Source organism: Trichomycterus rosablanca, chromosome 3, assembly GCF_030014385.1.
Source record: "Trichomycterus rosablanca isolate fTriRos1 chromosome 3, fTriRos1.hap1, whole genome shotgun sequence".
Taxonomy (NCBI): Eukaryota; Metazoa; Chordata; class Actinopteri; order Siluriformes; family Trichomycteridae; genus Trichomycterus; species Trichomycterus rosablanca.
This window is the reverse complement of record NC_085990.1, coordinates 20,783,821-20,802,550: the sequence shown is the minus strand read 5'-3', so window position 1 is coordinate 20,802,550 and position 18,730 is coordinate 20,783,821. Positions and strand designations below refer to the sequence as shown.

The 18,730-nt window shown below is 39.3% G+C and overlaps 1 protein-coding gene across 2 annotated transcripts in view; it reads right to left on the bottom strand.

The window, feature by feature from the left end:
- Window positions 1-1,904: 1,904 nt before the first annotated feature.
- Window positions 1,905-18,730, bottom strand: part of jarid2a (jumonji and AT-rich interaction domain containing 2a) — a 126,729-nt gene continuing 109,903 nt past the window's right edge. For both annotated transcript variants that reach the window (XM_062991018.1, XM_062991019.1), the window contains exons 8-18: window positions 15,715-16,190; window positions 15,493-15,585; window positions 15,268-15,386; window positions 12,626-12,696; window positions 10,706-10,820; window positions 10,466-10,571; window positions 8,234-8,416; window positions 7,960-8,090; window positions 6,161-6,344; window positions 4,191-4,298; window positions 1,905-2,618 (exon numbers count right to left, since the gene is read on the bottom strand). In XM_062991018.1, the coding sequence (XP_062847088.1) occupies window positions 2,445-2,618; window positions 4,191-4,298; window positions 6,161-6,344; window positions 7,960-8,090; window positions 8,234-8,416; window positions 10,466-10,571; window positions 10,706-10,820; window positions 12,626-12,696; window positions 15,268-15,386; window positions 15,493-15,585; window positions 15,715-16,190 (1,760 nt within the window). In that variant the 3' untranslated portion in view covers window positions 1,905-2,444. The remainder of the gene's footprint in view (window positions 2,619-4,190; window positions 4,299-6,160; window positions 6,345-7,959; window positions 8,091-8,233; window positions 8,417-10,465; window positions 10,572-10,705; window positions 10,821-12,625; window positions 12,697-15,267; window positions 15,387-15,492; window positions 15,586-15,714; window positions 16,191-18,730) is intronic.

Sequence of the window (18,730 nt, the reverse complement as noted above, 5' to 3'; positions counted from 1 at the left end):
AGAAAATTAAAAGCTGTTATAGCCACTAAGAGGGGGCTTATTCCATAACAATAACAATAACAATGCCCATATTTCTTAAATAAGATTGTCCAACAAGGTCATGGTCTGGTGCGCACATACTTTTGGCCATATAGTGTATTTATGGTTCCCACACAATTCCAGTCATGTAAAACAAAACTGAATCTAGGAAATTCCTGACATAGATTAAAACTAGTATATTAGAAAGCATTAAGGTTTTGTTTGTAGACTGTACCTGTATCCGTTGCATGTGTGTTATGTGCACTGAGACTGACTCAGTTGTTGAATCATTTTACTGGTTGACACATCATACTGACTCCTTGATTTACAGCTCAGACTTATCGGTTATCTTGGATGAACAGAATCATTAAAAGGGAGAACCAAGATGCATCTAATAATGTTTTATCTTAATTTTTGTTAAAGAGGGTATTCTGTATAGCAAAAGTAAAAATACTAACTAATCACCGGTCACAAATGCAAAACCAAGGACGAATGATGAATGATTAATTCTCTTGGATCTTTATTGAACTGATGAAAGTAGAAAATGATTTCCAATGTTGTCACTGATCAACTTCATTGTATTTTGTAAATATAAACACATGCAGAAATTGATGGCTCTTTAAAAAGTTAGGACAGAAGTGTGTTTACACTGTGGTTCATCACCTTTCCTATTAATGAGACTTCTTAATGGTTCAGGACCTGAGAAAACAAATTCTTGCAGTTTTGAAAGTGGGATTTTTGTCAATTCTTGATTGATATGACAAAATTTCAGCTGCTCAACAGTCCATGTTCATCATCGTCTGATTCTCATGCTGCACCATACATTTTCAATGAGAGACAGATCTGGACTGCATGCAGAGCAGTCAAGCACATGCATTTAGTGTCTATGAAGCTCCGGTGTTGTAATGTGTACAGAATGAGGCCTGGCAATGCCTTGCTGAAATAATCATGGAGTATATAACACCTTTACACATATCCAAGTCACCCATGCTATGGGCTCTGATGCATACTCCCACTATGACAGACGTTGGCTTTTGCACCTTTCACTGATGACAGTCTGGATGATCCTTTTCATCTTTGGCACAGAGAACTCGTCTGGTTTTTTTTGTTCTAAAAACAAACTAAACCGTGGACTCATCTGACCACAGCACACAGTTCCACTGTCTTTCGGACCATCTGAGATGAGCTTGGGCCCAGAGAACTTAAAGGCGTTTCTGCATAGAATTGATGTCTGGCTTTCTATTCCTTTACTAGTGTTTCAGGTTGCATTTCTTGATGCAACGGTGGACTGTGTTAAGTGATTTTTTTAAATACCCCTGACCCCATGTGGCTATATTTATTACAGAAGCAAGACTGCTTCTCATGTAATGCCATTTAAGAGCTCAAAGGTCACACCATTTTACAGTGGTTTTTAGCTCAGCCCTATATGGACTGGGATCTCTCCAGACTTCCTGAATCTTTTCACAATATTATGAACTGTAGATGGTAAAAGACTAAATTATTTGCTCAATTATTTTTAAACTGATTGTCAATTATCTCCTGAAGTTTGGCATTAAGTGGTAAGCCATGACCCCTCATTGGGTATAAAGAAGGATCCAACAAGGATTAATCTTCACAGGCGGTCATGATTCCCTCATCGTTACCAGTTAACCTGCTTATTCAAGTTAGTGGAACACTTATTTTTGAAATGTGTTGCAGGCATCAATTTTTAACTGTGTTTCTATTTACAAACAATGAGGTTGATCAGTGAAAACATTGGAAATCTTTTCTTTCTACTTTTTGTCAGTTAAATAAAGATTCGAGAGAATAAATTACTCACATATTCTTCTTTTCTGGAAATGGGGTTTGTATTTAAAGCTGCTAATAAGCATTAATTTTATTTGACATGTAATATTGATGTTTAAATAAAACTGCTTATATAGGTGAGCCCAAGGAACCCCCAAAAAAGCCTAGAAGGGTTTGTGGAAGATTTGACACTACAGCACCAGTTCAACACAAATGGTAGGTACAGAATAGGATATATTCATATCTATGTATATTTATATTTGATTGAACGCTCAAACAACTCAAAAATATTCTAAAAAACAAAAAAAGCAATCTCAGAACTAGTGCAAAAAGATATCCGTGCGTGATCAGGCTTCTCAGTCTCACTTCTATCAGATGTCCCCAGTAACTGTTTGTACTACCTAACTATATGTTACACTTTATATCCCATACATTCAATTCACTTTCGATACCTTTCCATAACTATGAATACCAAGTACAAAAGTGTCCTAAAACAGCATGTCTCCTTGCTAACCATGTTCTTAATGTTCTTCCTCCTCACTGGTAAAAAGGTTACAGGAACATGGCATGTGGAACAGGACTGGATAGCCAGCACGAATTGTGACGTTGAGAGGGAAAAAAGGAATGATTTAACAGTTTGGTCAGGAGCGGGGAGTGTTTTTCAAGGCCGAGCGTGAGTTGGAGACCTGGCTTGGGTTCCTGTTTCGAGGACTTCGTTTTGTTGGTGGAGTACTGGGGTTACCCGCTTTCCGCTTCTCACCAGCCCTTTCTGACACTTTTCCACACACCTGACTGACCAAACTGTCCAGCTGCTCCTGTATGAAGGAAAAGACAATACTTGTGGTATAATGAGTGGGTTTGACTATTTTACAGGAATACAAACACTGTAGACAAAAATTGGAATAATACGAGGGTTCTTCAAAAAGTTAACTCTATTTATTAAGAATTTTTTAAATATTTTTGTTTATGCATTTTCTCTCCCTTTTCTCCTGACTTTTTAGCGTGTCCAATTGCCCGATTGCATCACGCTTCCTCTCCACTAATGCTACACTAGACAAGATCAGCTGCAGATCAGCCTTGGGTACGGAGAGTCACACCCTGATCCACACTCTTTTCCCTGCCTCTGTGCAGGCGCCATCAACTAGCCAACAGAGGTCGTAGTTGCATCAGTTATGAGAGAGTCCCTATCCGGCTCAATGCCCATATGAACAACAGACCAATCGTTGTTCATGTGGATGCTCAGCCCAGCTGGCAGGCAGAGCTGAGACTCGATACGATGTATTCGAGATCCCAGCTCACCTTCCGATGCATCATCACATGAAAATCTTCTTCCCCTTAAAAGCTTCTTTGAGCGGTCCAAAAAAAGTGGAAATCAGATGGCGCTAAATCCGGACTATAAGCTCTCTCTCAGTCTCTCATACACGACCAATTACTACTCCTCCCTTTTTGACGATCCCTCGTATGTAATATTAAAAAGTGTTTTAAATTGCATTTTCCCTTTTTCTCCCAATTTAACCATATCCAATTACCTGGTTTTATTTCTCTTGCACTGCTGCAGACCTAGAGGTCTGTAGACCCTGACCAAAAGGGGTCGTACCCAACACCTCCCCCTCATGTGCAGTTACCACCCCCTTTTTTCACCTGCACAATACAGGTTCACACAAGAGACCAGTATTACACGCATTGATCTCCATGATCCCCCGTCTATGCTAGCAGAGGCCATAACTGCAGCAATAATGATGAATCTCTTCAGCCTAGTCACGCGGCAGATGTCAGCCAATCGTGTCTGCGTGTAGGTGCCCAGTCGGCCAATAGCAAAGCTAAGATTTGAACTTGCAACCTCGAAACCCCAGTACTAGTGGGCTAGCACATATTACTGCTGCACCATCCCAGCACTAAGTGCTTAGATTTCTAACATTCCCTGTCATTTTTCCAGGTCAGTTCAAATTTCTGAACCCTGATTACCTGTGCAGATGGTTTCATCTCTAGAAATAACAAATAAAAATACAAAGCCAAAGTCATACAAGCAAGTGCTGAAGTCAAATGTGTGTAAAAATCATCAGGAGTGTCATGGATTGGGTCTGATCACAATGTGCAATACAGAGTATCAACTGGAATGGTAAAGCAAAACAGACTCTGGAGTAATAGTTTGAGGAAAGTGCTTTCTTTCTCCCATTTAAGTCATTTCCAATTTGCTACTGCAACTCATTTGGCCAATGTGTATGACTAAATAAGAACATTAAACAAGCACACAGAAGTGTGATGCCCAAGCGTCCACATTAATGTGTCTACACTGTGAAATAAAATTTACTTTTTGATATGAATCATGTTGTGATATTGCTCCTCTTGACAAATAGAGGTGCAGTGTTAAATATTGGTAGATTTACCTCAGTGTAACGAAACATCATTTTTAGCCCTCGAGGGGACCTGCGCTTCTGGATATAGCGAAGAGCGCACTCCAGACAGAACACCACGTTATCACTCTCATGAACCACCTAAAAACAAAGCAAAACAACTTATCAGTAGTACAACCTGAGAGTAAGATGTGAACATGAGAGAGAAAAGAAAGATTTGCTGGGTCAGACAAATCTAAACATCAAACAACAATACTGTTCTAATTCAACCTTACTTTAAAATACTTACTTAATATTTCTTTGAACAAGTAATAAACATCCATGGTGAGTAATATGTTTAGTACATCTTTACCTTTGGAAAATTAATAAAATGCCCTTAAACATATCTATATGTTCACCAACATTAAACATACCAGAATATAATAATATTCCAACAATATGCAACATCTAAATCTCATGATGCCATTTCATCTAGCTAACTTTTTTTAAAATGCATTTTCTCCCTTTTTCTCCTGATTTTTTGCGCATCCAATGTTTACCCAATTGTGTTATGCTTCCTCTCTACTGGTGCTGACCCCCGCCCCTGACTGAGGAGAGCGAACTGACTTACGTCCCCTCCGATATGTGAGCAGTAGCCGACTGCATTTTTTCACCTGCACCAGCCGAGTTCATATGCGAATCAGCCCTGTGCACAGAGAGCCACACCCTGATCAGAATTACTCCTCTACTCTGTGAAGACACCATCAACCAGCCAGCAGAGGTCGTAATTGCATCAGTTATGAGGTCCCTATCCGGCTCCCTAACCCTGTATGAACAACAGCCAAACGTTGCCACTCAGCCAGATGGCAGAGCTAAGATTCGATACAATGTATTCAAAATCCCAGCTCTAGTGTGCTAGCGTATTTTACCGCTGCGCCACCTGAGTGGCCATTCATCTAGCTAACTTTTAATATACAACAATAACATAAGATTTGTTACAGGTAAACAAGACTAGGATTTTAGTATCTAACTCTCATTTTGTCAATAACTCAAATGGTCAAATTAGTTTCTGAATTGTTTAATGTATACACTGTATTTAAAGTTATTATGTTAGTGGTATATCAGTAGGATTTCAGTAACATGAGCATTTAGGTTTTAGTTTTTTCAAATAAAGTGTTGGCTTTATTTCTCATATCTTTTTAGATAACTAGTATCAGTCCCAGACAGGCTTGTTAATTAGTTTGCCGGGTGATCTTGATTAAAGAGAAACTCACTTAAAGACATTGTGTCACATTATTATCAAGTGATAGTTCTCATGCTATTTGGGAAGGAGGAAAGATCTGTCTGAAGATGAAAAGCATGAAATAGTTCAATGTCTTGCAAAAGGCATGAATACAATTAATATTTCACAAAAACTGAAGACAGATCACAGAACTGTGAAAAGATATGTGAGTGATTAACAGCACAGGTGAATACGATCAGATAAAAGCTTATTAGCATACGTTTCTGTTAAACAAATTAATTGTGTTAAAAGGGCAGCTATAAAAAAAAAGCTGCTGGTGTTTGAAGCTGCTGGTGTCTCCGGAGTGTCAAGAAGCTCTCGATGCAGGATCCTGCACAGGCTGGCAATTGTCCATAAACCTGCATTTCAGCCACCCCAGAGCTTACAAAGACAAGTGTTTGCAGTAGGCTCGGAAATACATGAAGACTAATTTTTTAAACAGTTTTACTTGGACACAGCTGAAGGCCTGTCTCTCAATGAGAACCGGTTCCAATTCATCCCACAGATTTTCAGTAGGATTGAGATCACTGAAACAAACAGCCTCATCAAACCACTGTGCCACGCACAGTCATGCTGAAATAGGACACTAATGCCACAAATTTAGCAGTGGGTGTGGCTAATACTCTAACTCAACAATTAGGCAGAGTGTCCACATAGTTTTTAATGATATAGTGGATTTTTCTTTCAAAGCAAATTTTAAGCAAAAGAAAATCCCATGGACTGTAATACAGGGGAAACTCACCATAGAGAGGTAGCAGAGGTGCTGGCACACCTGGCAGCGTCGGTCGGCGGTGTCTTCGCTCAGCCTGGTACGCTGTATTCTCTTCCTCTCTAAGGACACCTGGCTGTCAGGCTGGTTTCCATAACGTGCAGATAGCCTGAGACCGGCATTAAAAAGCTGCCGCCGCTGGCTAATCTCTGTGTCCCTGTTTATGAAGGAAAAGTGTTACCAAACCTTTTTGTAATCTGAAACTCTTTAATCTGAATTATTTGCCCTACATACTCCTTAAGTTAATCAGTAGGCTATGGTTAACTGTAATCTATAAAGTAATATATAAAAAACTTGTTTTTACACATACTTGTTTTAATACACATTGTATTAATAATATCATTATATTTATATGTTTATAGTATTTTTTCTAGATTTTTCTCCCAATCTTGTCATTTCCAATTGCTGACTGAAAATTCGCTGCTGCCTGCACAATCACCGTTCTGATCAAGGAGAGCTGGATCACCACACACTACATCCGTCCTTCCCTCCTTTAAACCCAGGTAACTGTGTTTGTGTGAACACCCTGTCAAGTCTGGTGACTCTGCTGAGATTCAAACTTGCGAGTTTAAACACTCCGCAGTAAAATGCTGCTGCACCACCCAAATGCCATGTTTATCATTTTTAGGCTTTCTAACAAACATAACACTATTTTAAAGACTCCCACTTGTATATGCAGAACTTGTTTATGCTGTCATCTGCCAACTGCGAATACCTCGAAAAGAATTTGGACACCTGACCATGAACTTGGACATTGGACAACTCATTCCAAAACAATGGGTATTCATTTCGTCTATATCAGTGCGTGAAATTAAAAAATAGAGCATTTGGTAGGTCAGGTAGATAAGAAGGCCTGGCTCACAATCTTCCAATTCATCCCAAAAGTCTTTTGCTTTGTGCACAGAGGCACAATCATCGTTGCCACAAAGTTTAAAGCAAATCATATATTTTATACACCTGTTAGCAGTAGGTGTGGCTGAACACTTTATATTGCAAATAATTTATTAAATATATCACCTATTGGATGATATACTGTTAGTAAGGTCCTACTTTATTTTACGGCCGTGACAATCGCACCAAGGACCATAAAATTGAGCCTTGTGTAATATGCAGATTGATGTGAAATTCAAAGTTTGAGGTTTCTGGTTACTGGTTAATTTGCACCACAAGGCGATCCTAGTGTAACCGAGCGTCTTTAGAGTTCGCTCAGTTTATAAAGTAAGAAATAAACTGTACATAGACAAACTATCAGAAGCATAATACTTTACTGGTTCGTTCTTTTAAGGTGCAGCACAGACTACAGAGAGATGAGTAGAGAAGCAGACTTTTCAAATGATTATGGAATCCCCAAATGCACAAAATGCACTCAACACGTAAACACACATCAAACATTGTCAGCACACTACAACACACAAAAGTCTGTTACACTAGCAAACCTAAGGTAATTTAGTTAGCAATTGGTTAGTTAAAATGTCCAAGATGTTGAAGTGTAAAGCAGCTAGAAACACTACTGAGGTAACTAAGTCTGGAAAACTCCCATCTAATTCCTTGGGGTAAAAACAGACGAGAATTTTCGTCGTTGAGACAGTCGCTAAATGTTCTAATTTACATTCAGCTATTAAGGTAGGTATTGTAGCTTCCATTTATTCTATTGTTTGATTCATGAGTCTTATTTAATGACTGCCATGAATTTAGTAGTGCCTTAACTACTAGGAAATGTAGTATAGTAGGGTTACCCAGCTGGCTGATTTACCTTTTTCAGTTTAACTCACCTGAGCTCCACAATGAGAGGGGAAGCTGCACTCAAAAACTGTTTGTCTTTGTGCCTGGATTCAGACATGACTATCTGACAGAGAAGTTTCTCTGTGGAGAACGGCTCCTCTATGCGCTTTCTCTTCAGGTCCTACAAATATAAAGAAAGAAAACATGGCAACAATGTGAAGCAATAAGCAGTGCACCCACACAAATCCATAGTAAAAGATGTAGCTTTGTTTAGTGTACTGGCTAAAAGCTGTTCTTTTGTATCTGTTAAAGAGACACTCTCACCTTTGCTGCCTCGTAGCCCAGTTTCATCCACTCAGCTGTGGCAAAATGCACTGTCTCAGACACACTGTAGCCACAACACACCTTGGACACGAAAGTACCAGGGAAACACACCATGAACTGGCCACTCTGCTGCACTGTCCGGTGCACTTTTACCCCCGCTCGACGTAGCACCTCTGGAGAGATCTGTGTAGGGATGTTTTGGTTTTTTTTACTTTTTTTGAGTCAGATTGCTTATACAGTCATATAAATCTTATACAGTGGTACCTTGAAACTCAACGTCAATTGGTTCTGGGACTGGCGTTTAGTTTAAAAGGTGTTGAGTTTTAAGGTATTTTTTCCCATAAGGTTCGACTTGGACGTGGACTTGGACTGGCATATATTTTAAGCTTATGTAAAATAATGGGGTTGTTTTTGACACTTAAATATAATATAAAAAACACTGAAATAAAAAGCTGGTTACCATTTCTCAGAACCCCGAGCTGTAACACAAGTTTAAAAGGGAAACAGTGAGGAAAATCCAGCTAAACACAGATACATGTGGACGCTTTCAGAGTGAATCTGACGATTATTCCACACAAATGCATCTCATATTCGCACTTTGATGACGTATTACTGCACCGCTCAAGCTGAGCGCTGAACAAAGCAACTGTTCATTGTTAATTAAAGCAATAAGCCACAAGAGGCCGTGCGTTACTGTGATTTTAGCACGGGAATGACGTTTTTGGCACGACGCGAAGCGGAGTGCCTAAAACTTCTTTCCCGTGCTAAAATCATAGCAGTAATGAACGGCCTCTTGTGGTCGCACGGTCTCGAGTGGCTTATTGCTTTTATAAAACGGCGGTCAACATAAAATACAATAAATACAACAATGTTTAATTCATAAATGTATTTATTGTGTATAAACTTACAATAAAGCATTCTTCCGCGACGCAAGGTAGTTCGATTAACAGTGTTGCTAGGCAACATGAGGGCGTACATAACATTAACTTTTTCTTTTCAGTGGCGTATTAATATGGAATGATGTGAGGTGGTCCTAGGTGTGCGTTTATCGGGGATTTTACAACGGCTTCGAACGCGGCTCAGCCAATCAGATTTTAGGACCGGAACTATCTGTTTTATAATTGAAATTAAATAAATACATTTTTAAAAAACAAACTGAACATGTTGAGTTTAAGGGAAACGTTGAGTTTAGGGGTACAAATTTCTCGATGAAGTGCGCTGAGTTTCAAAGATTTTGAGTTTAGGGGACGTTGAGTTACAAGGTACCACTTTATTAAAAAACAATAACCAATTACTGTTGGCTAAAACAATAATCAGTCACCAAAACAGGTAGTCATTTATTGCATTTTGGTGTAATAGGGCAACAGGACAAATAACAACCTGAGTAAAATATGCATGTAGTAAATGCACTGATTAGTCAAATCTTTCTTTTTCACATTAAAGAAAAACAGCTTACTTAAAACATTACAGCTAAACATACTTTAGGAATCTAGGTATAACATTAGACATGCAGACATGCATTAGTTTATGCATTTTCTCCCATTTTTCTCCCGACTTTTAGTGTATCCGATTACCCAATTGCATTATGCTTCCTCTCTACTGATGCCAATCCCAGCACTGAATAAGGAGAGCAAGACTGACACACGCCCCCTCCGACACGTGTGCATTAGCCGACTGCATTTTTCCACCTGCACAAGGTTCATATGAGGATCAGCTTTGTGTACGGAGAGCCACACCCTGATCAATGCATTATTCCTTGACTCTCTGCAGGTGCCATCAATCAGCCAGCAGAGGGCGTAATTGCATCAGTTACGGAAGAAACTGATTCTGTGACAGGAGTCTTTTATACAGGGACAGGACTAATTTGTGTGCCTCATGGGCACATAACCGGTCTGTGGGGGTCAGAATTCTTGCTGGTTGGTAGGGGATCAAATACTTATTTCCCTTAATTAAATACAAATTAATTTATAACTTTTATTTAATGTTTTTTTTCTGGATTTTTTGTTGATATTCTGTCTCTCTCTGTTAAAATAAACCTTCCATAAAAATTATAGACTGTTCAAGTCTTTGTAAGGGGGTAAACTTACAAAATCAGCAGGGGATCAAATACTTATTTCCCCCACTGTATGTATTGTAAGTCAGCTGTTAATGTACTCTGTGAGATAAGAAAAGAAGAAATAGAAATTCGTCCGCAGGCCAGTCTTTGAACCTGCTTGACTTATACCATCTTACCATGATATTCTTCTCCAGCATCTCGAGTCCTGGGGTTCCATTGGCTTGCAGTAGTGTGTGTACCACTTTGTCAAGTTTTGACTTCTCAGTGGCAGGAATACAGTACCTGAAAAGATGTGTAATTTTACCATTAACTGATGTCCCAACGTGCAATTTCACTATTAACACTAATATATGTCAAATGGTTTAAAGGTCATTATTTGAAATAAATAAACAAATGTCTTTTTTTTAAATGCTTACCAAATGCAATCAGCACCAGTGTGTAGATAATCTATATATGGAAGGCTATTCTGGTCCCTTGACCAACATGAGGTAGAAAACACCATGCCAATGTTCAGCCAGGGGATGGTCACTCCTGTTTATACCACAAACAACAAGTGGTTTAGTGGTTTAGCTTCTAATAGAGATCAGCGTTACCTAAATACCATTAACTAATCAAAGCATCAGTCAAATGAGAGACTAAAGAGAACATATCTTCAAAGACAAAAGCAAAGTGCTTTTACAAATGCATTTAGTCCATTTGAATTGAACTTGGATGTATGACACTTATTCGATTAAATTTAATCTGTTTAAGCAGCATACCATTGCAGACCAAAACAACCTGTCAGACAGATCTGCCGGAGAGAGGTTGTTTTTCTTCCAACCAACATGTTTGGTTTAAATGCACTGACAAGTCACAGCTCAACTAACTTGCATGAAGTGAACCAAATATTATATGTATTACACACTATACAACCAAAAAAAATAGATAGATAGATACACAGACAGACAGACAGACAGACAGACAGACAGACAGACAGACAGATGGATAGATGGATGAATGGATACGTAGATAGATAGATAGATAGATAGATAGATAGATAGATAGACAGACAGACGGACAGACGGACGGACGGACGGACGGACGGACGGACGGATACGTAGATAGATAGATAGATAGATAGATAGATAGATAGATAGATAGATAGATAGATAGATGGATGGATGGATGGATGGATGGATGGATGGATAGACGGACAGACAGACAAATAGATGGATAGATGGATAAATGGATACATAGATAGATAGATGGATGGATGGCTGCATAGATAGATGGATGGATGGATGGATGGATGGATGCGTAGATAGATGGATGGATGGATGGATGCGTAGATAGATAGATGGATGGATGGATGGATGGATGGATAGATGGACGGACGGACAGACATAGATGGATAAATAGATGGATAAATGGATGGATGGATGGATGGATGGATGGATGGATGGATGGATAGATGGACGGACGGACAGACAAATAGATGGATAAATAGATGGATAAATGGATGGATGGATGGATGGATGGATGGATGGATGGATGGATGGATGGATGGATGGATGGATGGATGGATGGATGGATGGATGGATGGATGGATGGATGGATGGATGGATGGATGGATGGATGGATAGATAGATAGATAGATAGATAGATAGATAGATAGATAGATAGATAGATAGATAGATAGATAGATAGATAGATAGATAGATAGATAGATAGATAGATAGATAGGTGTAAAAATTTATTGAGGAGAGAAGGTGGAAATGATGATTAAATACATAGATGTCAGTTAGGAGTTGGGAGGGAGAGCTGGGACAGTTCAGCCATGTACTTTTCGCCCAAACTTAAGTTATTTCATAATCCCATTTAAAAGCATGTGAATTTAGTAGGGCCCTATATAAAATTTATTTTATTGATTGTGATGGGTGTGGATGAAACCCCTGAGCTCAACAATAAGTAAATGTTTCCATTCTTTTCCATATAATGTTGGCCGTTGTGAGGAGGCATTTTTTCATGAAACCTCACTATGTAAGAGCAAACTACCACTAGTAGAACTTTTCCCTATTTAGTAATTACCACCAGCTTGTTGTCGACCACATTATTTAAGTTGAAAGCATGCTTAAAAAAGGTTTGTTTATATTTTTTTCTGATGAGAAAATAGTTTTGGTATTTGGTTTGTATAAATGTGAAACCAATGAGTATTAATTAAAAGAATAATTAAAACTGATCAATTTTACCCCTATGGAGCAGATAAATTGACTAACAAATGTAAAAGCACTCTAAATGTCTGTGAAATGACTTTGCAATCATGTAATAAAGTGTTAGGGTCAGGAAAATACACCAACCTGGCACAGCACCAAGATGACGCAAGATGGATCCTGAGTTATTGGAAAGGACAGTGAGATTCCATCCGTGCCTGAGGAAGAAGAATCGAAGTTTAAATTCAGTGCTTCAAATTATTGAACACACCTGGTTAAAGCCATACTACACAGATTTGTTTATATACACAACACTACAAAGTACGACACAACCACATGTGCTTGCTGGAAGGTAAATCAAAGTGAAGTTAAAAGTCCTCAAAAAGATTTGGTTTGGGTTTTTTAAAGCTATCCCAGATATATCATACATGAGTGTGCCTAAGTCTATGATATAGTTACACTTTGTCCCCCAAACCACTGTTCACTCATCATTCCTGGACATTTTATGGGCCACTGGTCACCAGGGTTAATGAGAACTGCTGCAGCTTGTGCATAGATGTGTTATAGATGTGTTTATTTCTTAGCACTAACCATGTGAGGTAAGGCACAGAAGTTGAATTTTTGTTTGGATTTAAACCCTGTGGGTAGTAGTGTCGGGCGACCGGTCTGAGAAACTGAAATGGACAGTAAGGACACAGATGTTCTTGTTTTTTCCACTTCCTTTATTTATACACCAATGTACCAGCTATTTACATAAATACATGCACGAAAACAAAATGGATAAATATACAAACAAGTAACGATCACTTCCGACAAAGTATACACAACCACTGACTGCAGAGTCATAAAGGCTGTCTCATTCCCTCTCTCTCTCATCACAGACTGGCCCCATCTTTACCTGTGTGCTGCTTATATATCAGTAACTCTGCCCCCCAGCTGAACCAATATTATTACAGGTAAGTCTAGAGCACTGAATGTACATACACTTCACTACTTCCAATGGGTAATAGCAGCAATATACAGTCTACTTATACACACTCGTGGCCATGGCACGTTGAATTAATCGAATCATTCACATTATTCACAGTGTACACTTTCTTTGTTTTAACAGATCTTTTCTCACACTCTCCTTCCCAAAGGATGGACCAGCCCAGGTGAGTAAAACCCAGTATTGGTCTTTAGTTAGTCTTTTTGTTAACCACATATAAAACAGTTAATAAATTTAAGATAAATACATACATTAATCTTTTTGGGGATTTCAGGTAAAGCTTACTTCATTACAATGTGTTTTGTCGTAAAAGATGTTTGGCAGATGTTTTACAGGTTGGGGGTTTTTCTCCTTTTATATAATTCTGCATCTTGTGTGTATGACTTGGTCTGTGTGTCGATCTTGGTTTGTGGTCTTTGTGTTCCATTCAGTTTTGATGCTGAATGAGACTTACCAATTCATCTCTTGTATATATGAGCCTTAAAATTGCACATAAGTGCATAGTCATCCTAAAATAGAAAAGGACCTTCCCAAACTGTTGCCACATAGCTGGAATCATCTTGTTTCATTTAACCAAGATTGTTAGCAATGGTTGTAGCTAAAACATGTGAACTTAATTACAGAGGGGCCATAGAGTGTAATTGGAAACAAATAAGACTACATTTTTATAGTAGAACAATATTTGATTTGTAATCATCACGTAGCTTATGGTCATTTACACTGGATGTGTTTCTAGGGAAGGTGCTTAATTGGTCTAGCACGTTAGCCCACCTTCAGGTTTGAATCTCACTGGTGCTAACAGCTTGCCAGGCACTTACACAGACGTGATTGGCTATGTCTGAGGGTGGGGAATGGCCTGAAGCCATGCAATGAATTGGCACCCTGTCCAGGGTATTCCTGCCCTGTGCTCAGTGTTTCCCAATAGAACCGGCCTGCCACAATTCTGACAACGCGGTTGATGAAATTAAACAGAAAAAACATTGCATTTCAAAGCAGCAGAAATGCTTTTATTCAATCCACATGAGCCCATCTATCATGCTCTTGTTTTACTCCTTGTCTGCATAATAATACAATATTGAAGCTGTGAAAAAGGAATAATTCTCCTGTGTGCTTATTTTTAATATCGCTGAGTTCTCATCCAGTATGATCTGACTAAGTATGTGACGTATCTTGTTTAAATTTAAATCAGTTTTCATGGCACTTACTCACAAACACAACCACATATGGTTTGCTGGAGGTGTGAATGTGATTAAATACTGGTACTAGAATAGTAACTCAATGTGAACTGACTAGTGACTTGCAGCCATCAGCATTAGGAAAGTATTGTTCAGAACAACTACACAATGCTACACATTGTTCTTCTATCGGAATACTTAATCGAAAAAAATGTGTTTCGAAAGTAAATCCAAAGTATGTTTAAAATAAAAAAGGTGAGGTATTTAAGCCCAACGACATTGTAGGAACTGTCAAATATGGGGATGGTAATATTTTGTTCTGAGTTTGTGTAGCTGCAAGTGTAAATGATGCACTGTCAAAAGTGGACAGTGAATTTTGGTGTTTTAGCGGGACAATGGTATTAAAAATCAATAATTAGATGGCCTATTTTCAAAATCAAATAAATTTAAACTTCATTTACTCTCCCAAGTAAGGTGCTTAAAGATCTAAACAGTGTTGTGATTCAATCACAGAAAAAGAAGTGGCTTTAAAGTTTTGAATCGACCTGTTCATATGCTGGTTTTAGTATCAAATCATACATAGAACACTTGAAGTTGCTCATAAAATAACAAGAACATGTTCTTACTTTGAAAATGGCTCGGACTTGCTTACAGGAAATCCACTCCCATGAGTCTTAGTGTCCACTCGCCCACAGTGCACTGCAACATGGCATTCTTTTTCTTCCACTAGTCTCCAGTACTCTTTCTGCAACGGCAGAGAAAAAAAGAAAATGATGAAGATAAAAAAGCAGCAGCTTATATGAACAAGCTGTTTCTATCTTTATTGATTTGATTAAAAACAGCAGATATACCTCTACTTCAACCGTATCTGGCTCAGTGCTAAAGCACATATTCATAGTGTTCCTGGCTGCCCGGTAGAACGTCATTAAAGAGAACGATTTTCCCTGAAGAGCAAAAAAACAAAGATTAAAAATGTGTTACTGACAATTTAAGCTCAAAACATTATTTACTGTGCACCGGTGTCTGGCTAATGGAAAACAAGACTGATGGACAGGAAAGCAAAAAGTCTGAACCTTGTATATGCACTTGTGCAGCTCACTCAGCACGCCATCTTCTTCTCTTTTCTCCTGCCGTGTCTGGCGGCTAGTCCTGGACATGGGGTCGAGCTCTCGGAGGCGCTCACGCACACCACTCCGATGCAGAGCTCCATTTACCAGGCCATTTTTGGGCTCGCAACGTGGCAAAAGCAGAGCTGCATGCTGGGACGTGTCCGCCTGGCCCTCCAGGGGCCCGTACCTCTTCTCAAGGATCTCCTTCTCGGTCAGGATGTCTTTTTCTAGCTGTGCCTGCTGCGCTGGGGACAGCGAGTCGTAGGAGAGCAGGTACTGGCAATAGGCCTCCTGCAACTTGGCCAGTCGATCCTGGGCAGAGCGTGGGATGCCCAGCAGGTCGGCCAAACGGCCCCACGTCTTAAGGTCCGTCACCTGCTGCATGCCGCCCATGTCGTTTAAGAGCTGGAAGAAGCGGGCTAGATCCAGTTCACAGCCCCCTGTCACAGAGTGAGTACATGATTTTTTATTACCCATATACAAGTCCTGCCTCTATGCTATGCAAATTATCTACATATTTAGTAAATAACATTTCACAGTTTATTTCCCAGTTTAATAAACTGGCCAAGCTAGAGAGATCATCTAAGACTTCTCTACCCATCCATAATCTTTAACACTGACTGTATCCAGCTTGATTAGTTAACCAGAATAACACTATGCTAATTCAGTGTTCCTTATTAATCATGGAAACAAGAAGGCAAACCATAAGAGAGCAAGGTAATGTGTTTTCTATAAACCTTCAAGGGTAAGAGTGACATCACAAGACAGAGGTGTGAAAGGTGGACCCCCTGTACAAAGTGGAAGTAAATACATGGTGGAAGTATTAGTGGTACAGTAGATAATAATAAGGATAAAGTAACTGTCTAACATGCTATGTGGTAACTATGGAGCTGATGGCAAAATCTGGTAACCAGAAAGCCAGGATGAAAATATCAAGCAGGCTTGATTTAGAGAGGCTAACAACACAAGGCCACATATTGGAAAAATCAATAGCAGTGGATAAAAAACACATGAATGAATTAGGATGGTAGGACAAGAGTTGTACAAGACCATTCCTTTATAATTCTGGAGAGTAAAATGCCTTATTTCTGAAATTTGAGTCTGGCCATGCCTTCTCAACAAGCAAGCATGATGGAGGAACCAGCTGCGGTACTCCAAAACCCACCACAAGGGAAGAATCAAAGTCATACTTAGTGATACCGTACAGGGTTCAAGATACTATAGTTGTCGAGAAGCTATACAAAAACCCCAATCAAACCAGAACAGGGCAGTGTGCAATCATCAGAATTTCTGCAGTTCAGAAATAGAATACCAAAACCAGTAGTGTGGCCAGAAGAAAACGTCTTGCAAATTGTCCAGCACTGTGTTTAAAACGACGTTTTATTTAGGGGAAAAAGTGCTAAAGGCACCTCCAAGCACCTAAAGTACTAGCAGCACCTTTAATCATGATTAATCATGATCAATTCTGTCAGCCCTAGCTACTGCAGTTAACAGTAGAAACTAGAGTACTTGCATAACCAACCTCCCTAGTAGGAGACAGCCTTGGAGATGCTGTGCATGAACATAAACACATTTGTAGAACACGCCTGCAGAATACGCCAAGGCTTTTCCTGCACAAGTGAACCTGTAAGCAGCTAAAAGCCAGTCTCTAACAGGCTGAGAATATGCTAAAGATGAAGAAGTACTAGTCAAGTGGTTCTGGTATACTTATATTTTCTTAGAAAATGCTGAATGATACTAAGCAGCACAATGATTTAAGTAAAGAATTTGATAATAGGTTGGGTGAATAGAGTAAAACAAGAAGAATTCAAGAATAAAAGACCCTTAGAGAAAGATCACTATGGATGAGCGGGTTGTAAGGCCAATTACTGTACACTGTACAAAGTACTCTACACCCACATAACAAAGACATACTCTATTCAGCAATAGCTTGGAGAGCAGAATAAGCATTTACATTTACGGCAATCAGCAGACGCTTTCATCCAAAGCGACTTACAGTTGTGACAGTATACAATCTAAGCAATTGAGGGTTTGCTAAAGGGCTCAACAGTAGCAACCTGGTAGTGGTGGGTCTTAAGCCAGCAACCCTCTGATTACTAGTCCACCTTAACCACTAGGCTACAACTGCTGAGCAGAAACTGAACAGAACAGCCTTGCCATGTCAAATGAACTACTGAAAAAATAACATTCCATCACAAGCACATAACTGAATAAAAGAGAAACAACACAGGTTTGGACTGGACTGTGTTCATATTAAACTAGTCAGTGACATTTTAGCCAACCACCCAATGGGCCTGATTTAATAAATGTTAGAATCATGATAAACAGCAAGGTTGGGGTCAAGAATTCAACAAATCATTACATTGGGTGTGTTCGAAAACCTAGTGAGCTCTCTACATAGACAGCATTTTCGGGCTTGTCAGCATATTCAACTGTTTTCGGTACACTGAGGGAGATGTTAGTTGACATGCTAGTGCATTGTGCCACCTCATCCCATTGGTTTGAATGGCAAGAGGCTAACTGTGTTAGCTTAGTAAGCGAAAACTGATAGAATCGCTGTCTAAGTAGTGCGTCTGAATAACCTCATTTTTAAGTCAATTATTTATTATAATCCTCTCTGCTTAGGCAGCTGCCTATGTAGGCAGTAAGACAGCAAGGCAGCTCACTAGGTTTTTGAACAGACCCCATGTTTATGTAGGTTTCTCTGCCTCTAGAAACACTTTCTCAGCTTGAGTGTAGATCATTAACGGCCCCTACAGAGAGACGGAAGCTCAGTGTTTAGGGTTTTGGGCTATCAATAGGGTTGGGGGTTTAAACCCTGTCTATGCCAACCAGCCACTGATGTACCCTTGGGCAGCTCAGTGGGTATTTTTGGGTTGCGTTTATATTTGTCAGCTTTGATTAAAACAAACCCTGGTGTGATTGCTCTGTTAGTGCAGTTTGTTACATTAAGTGGAATTGCTTCATTTTGAACTCATTG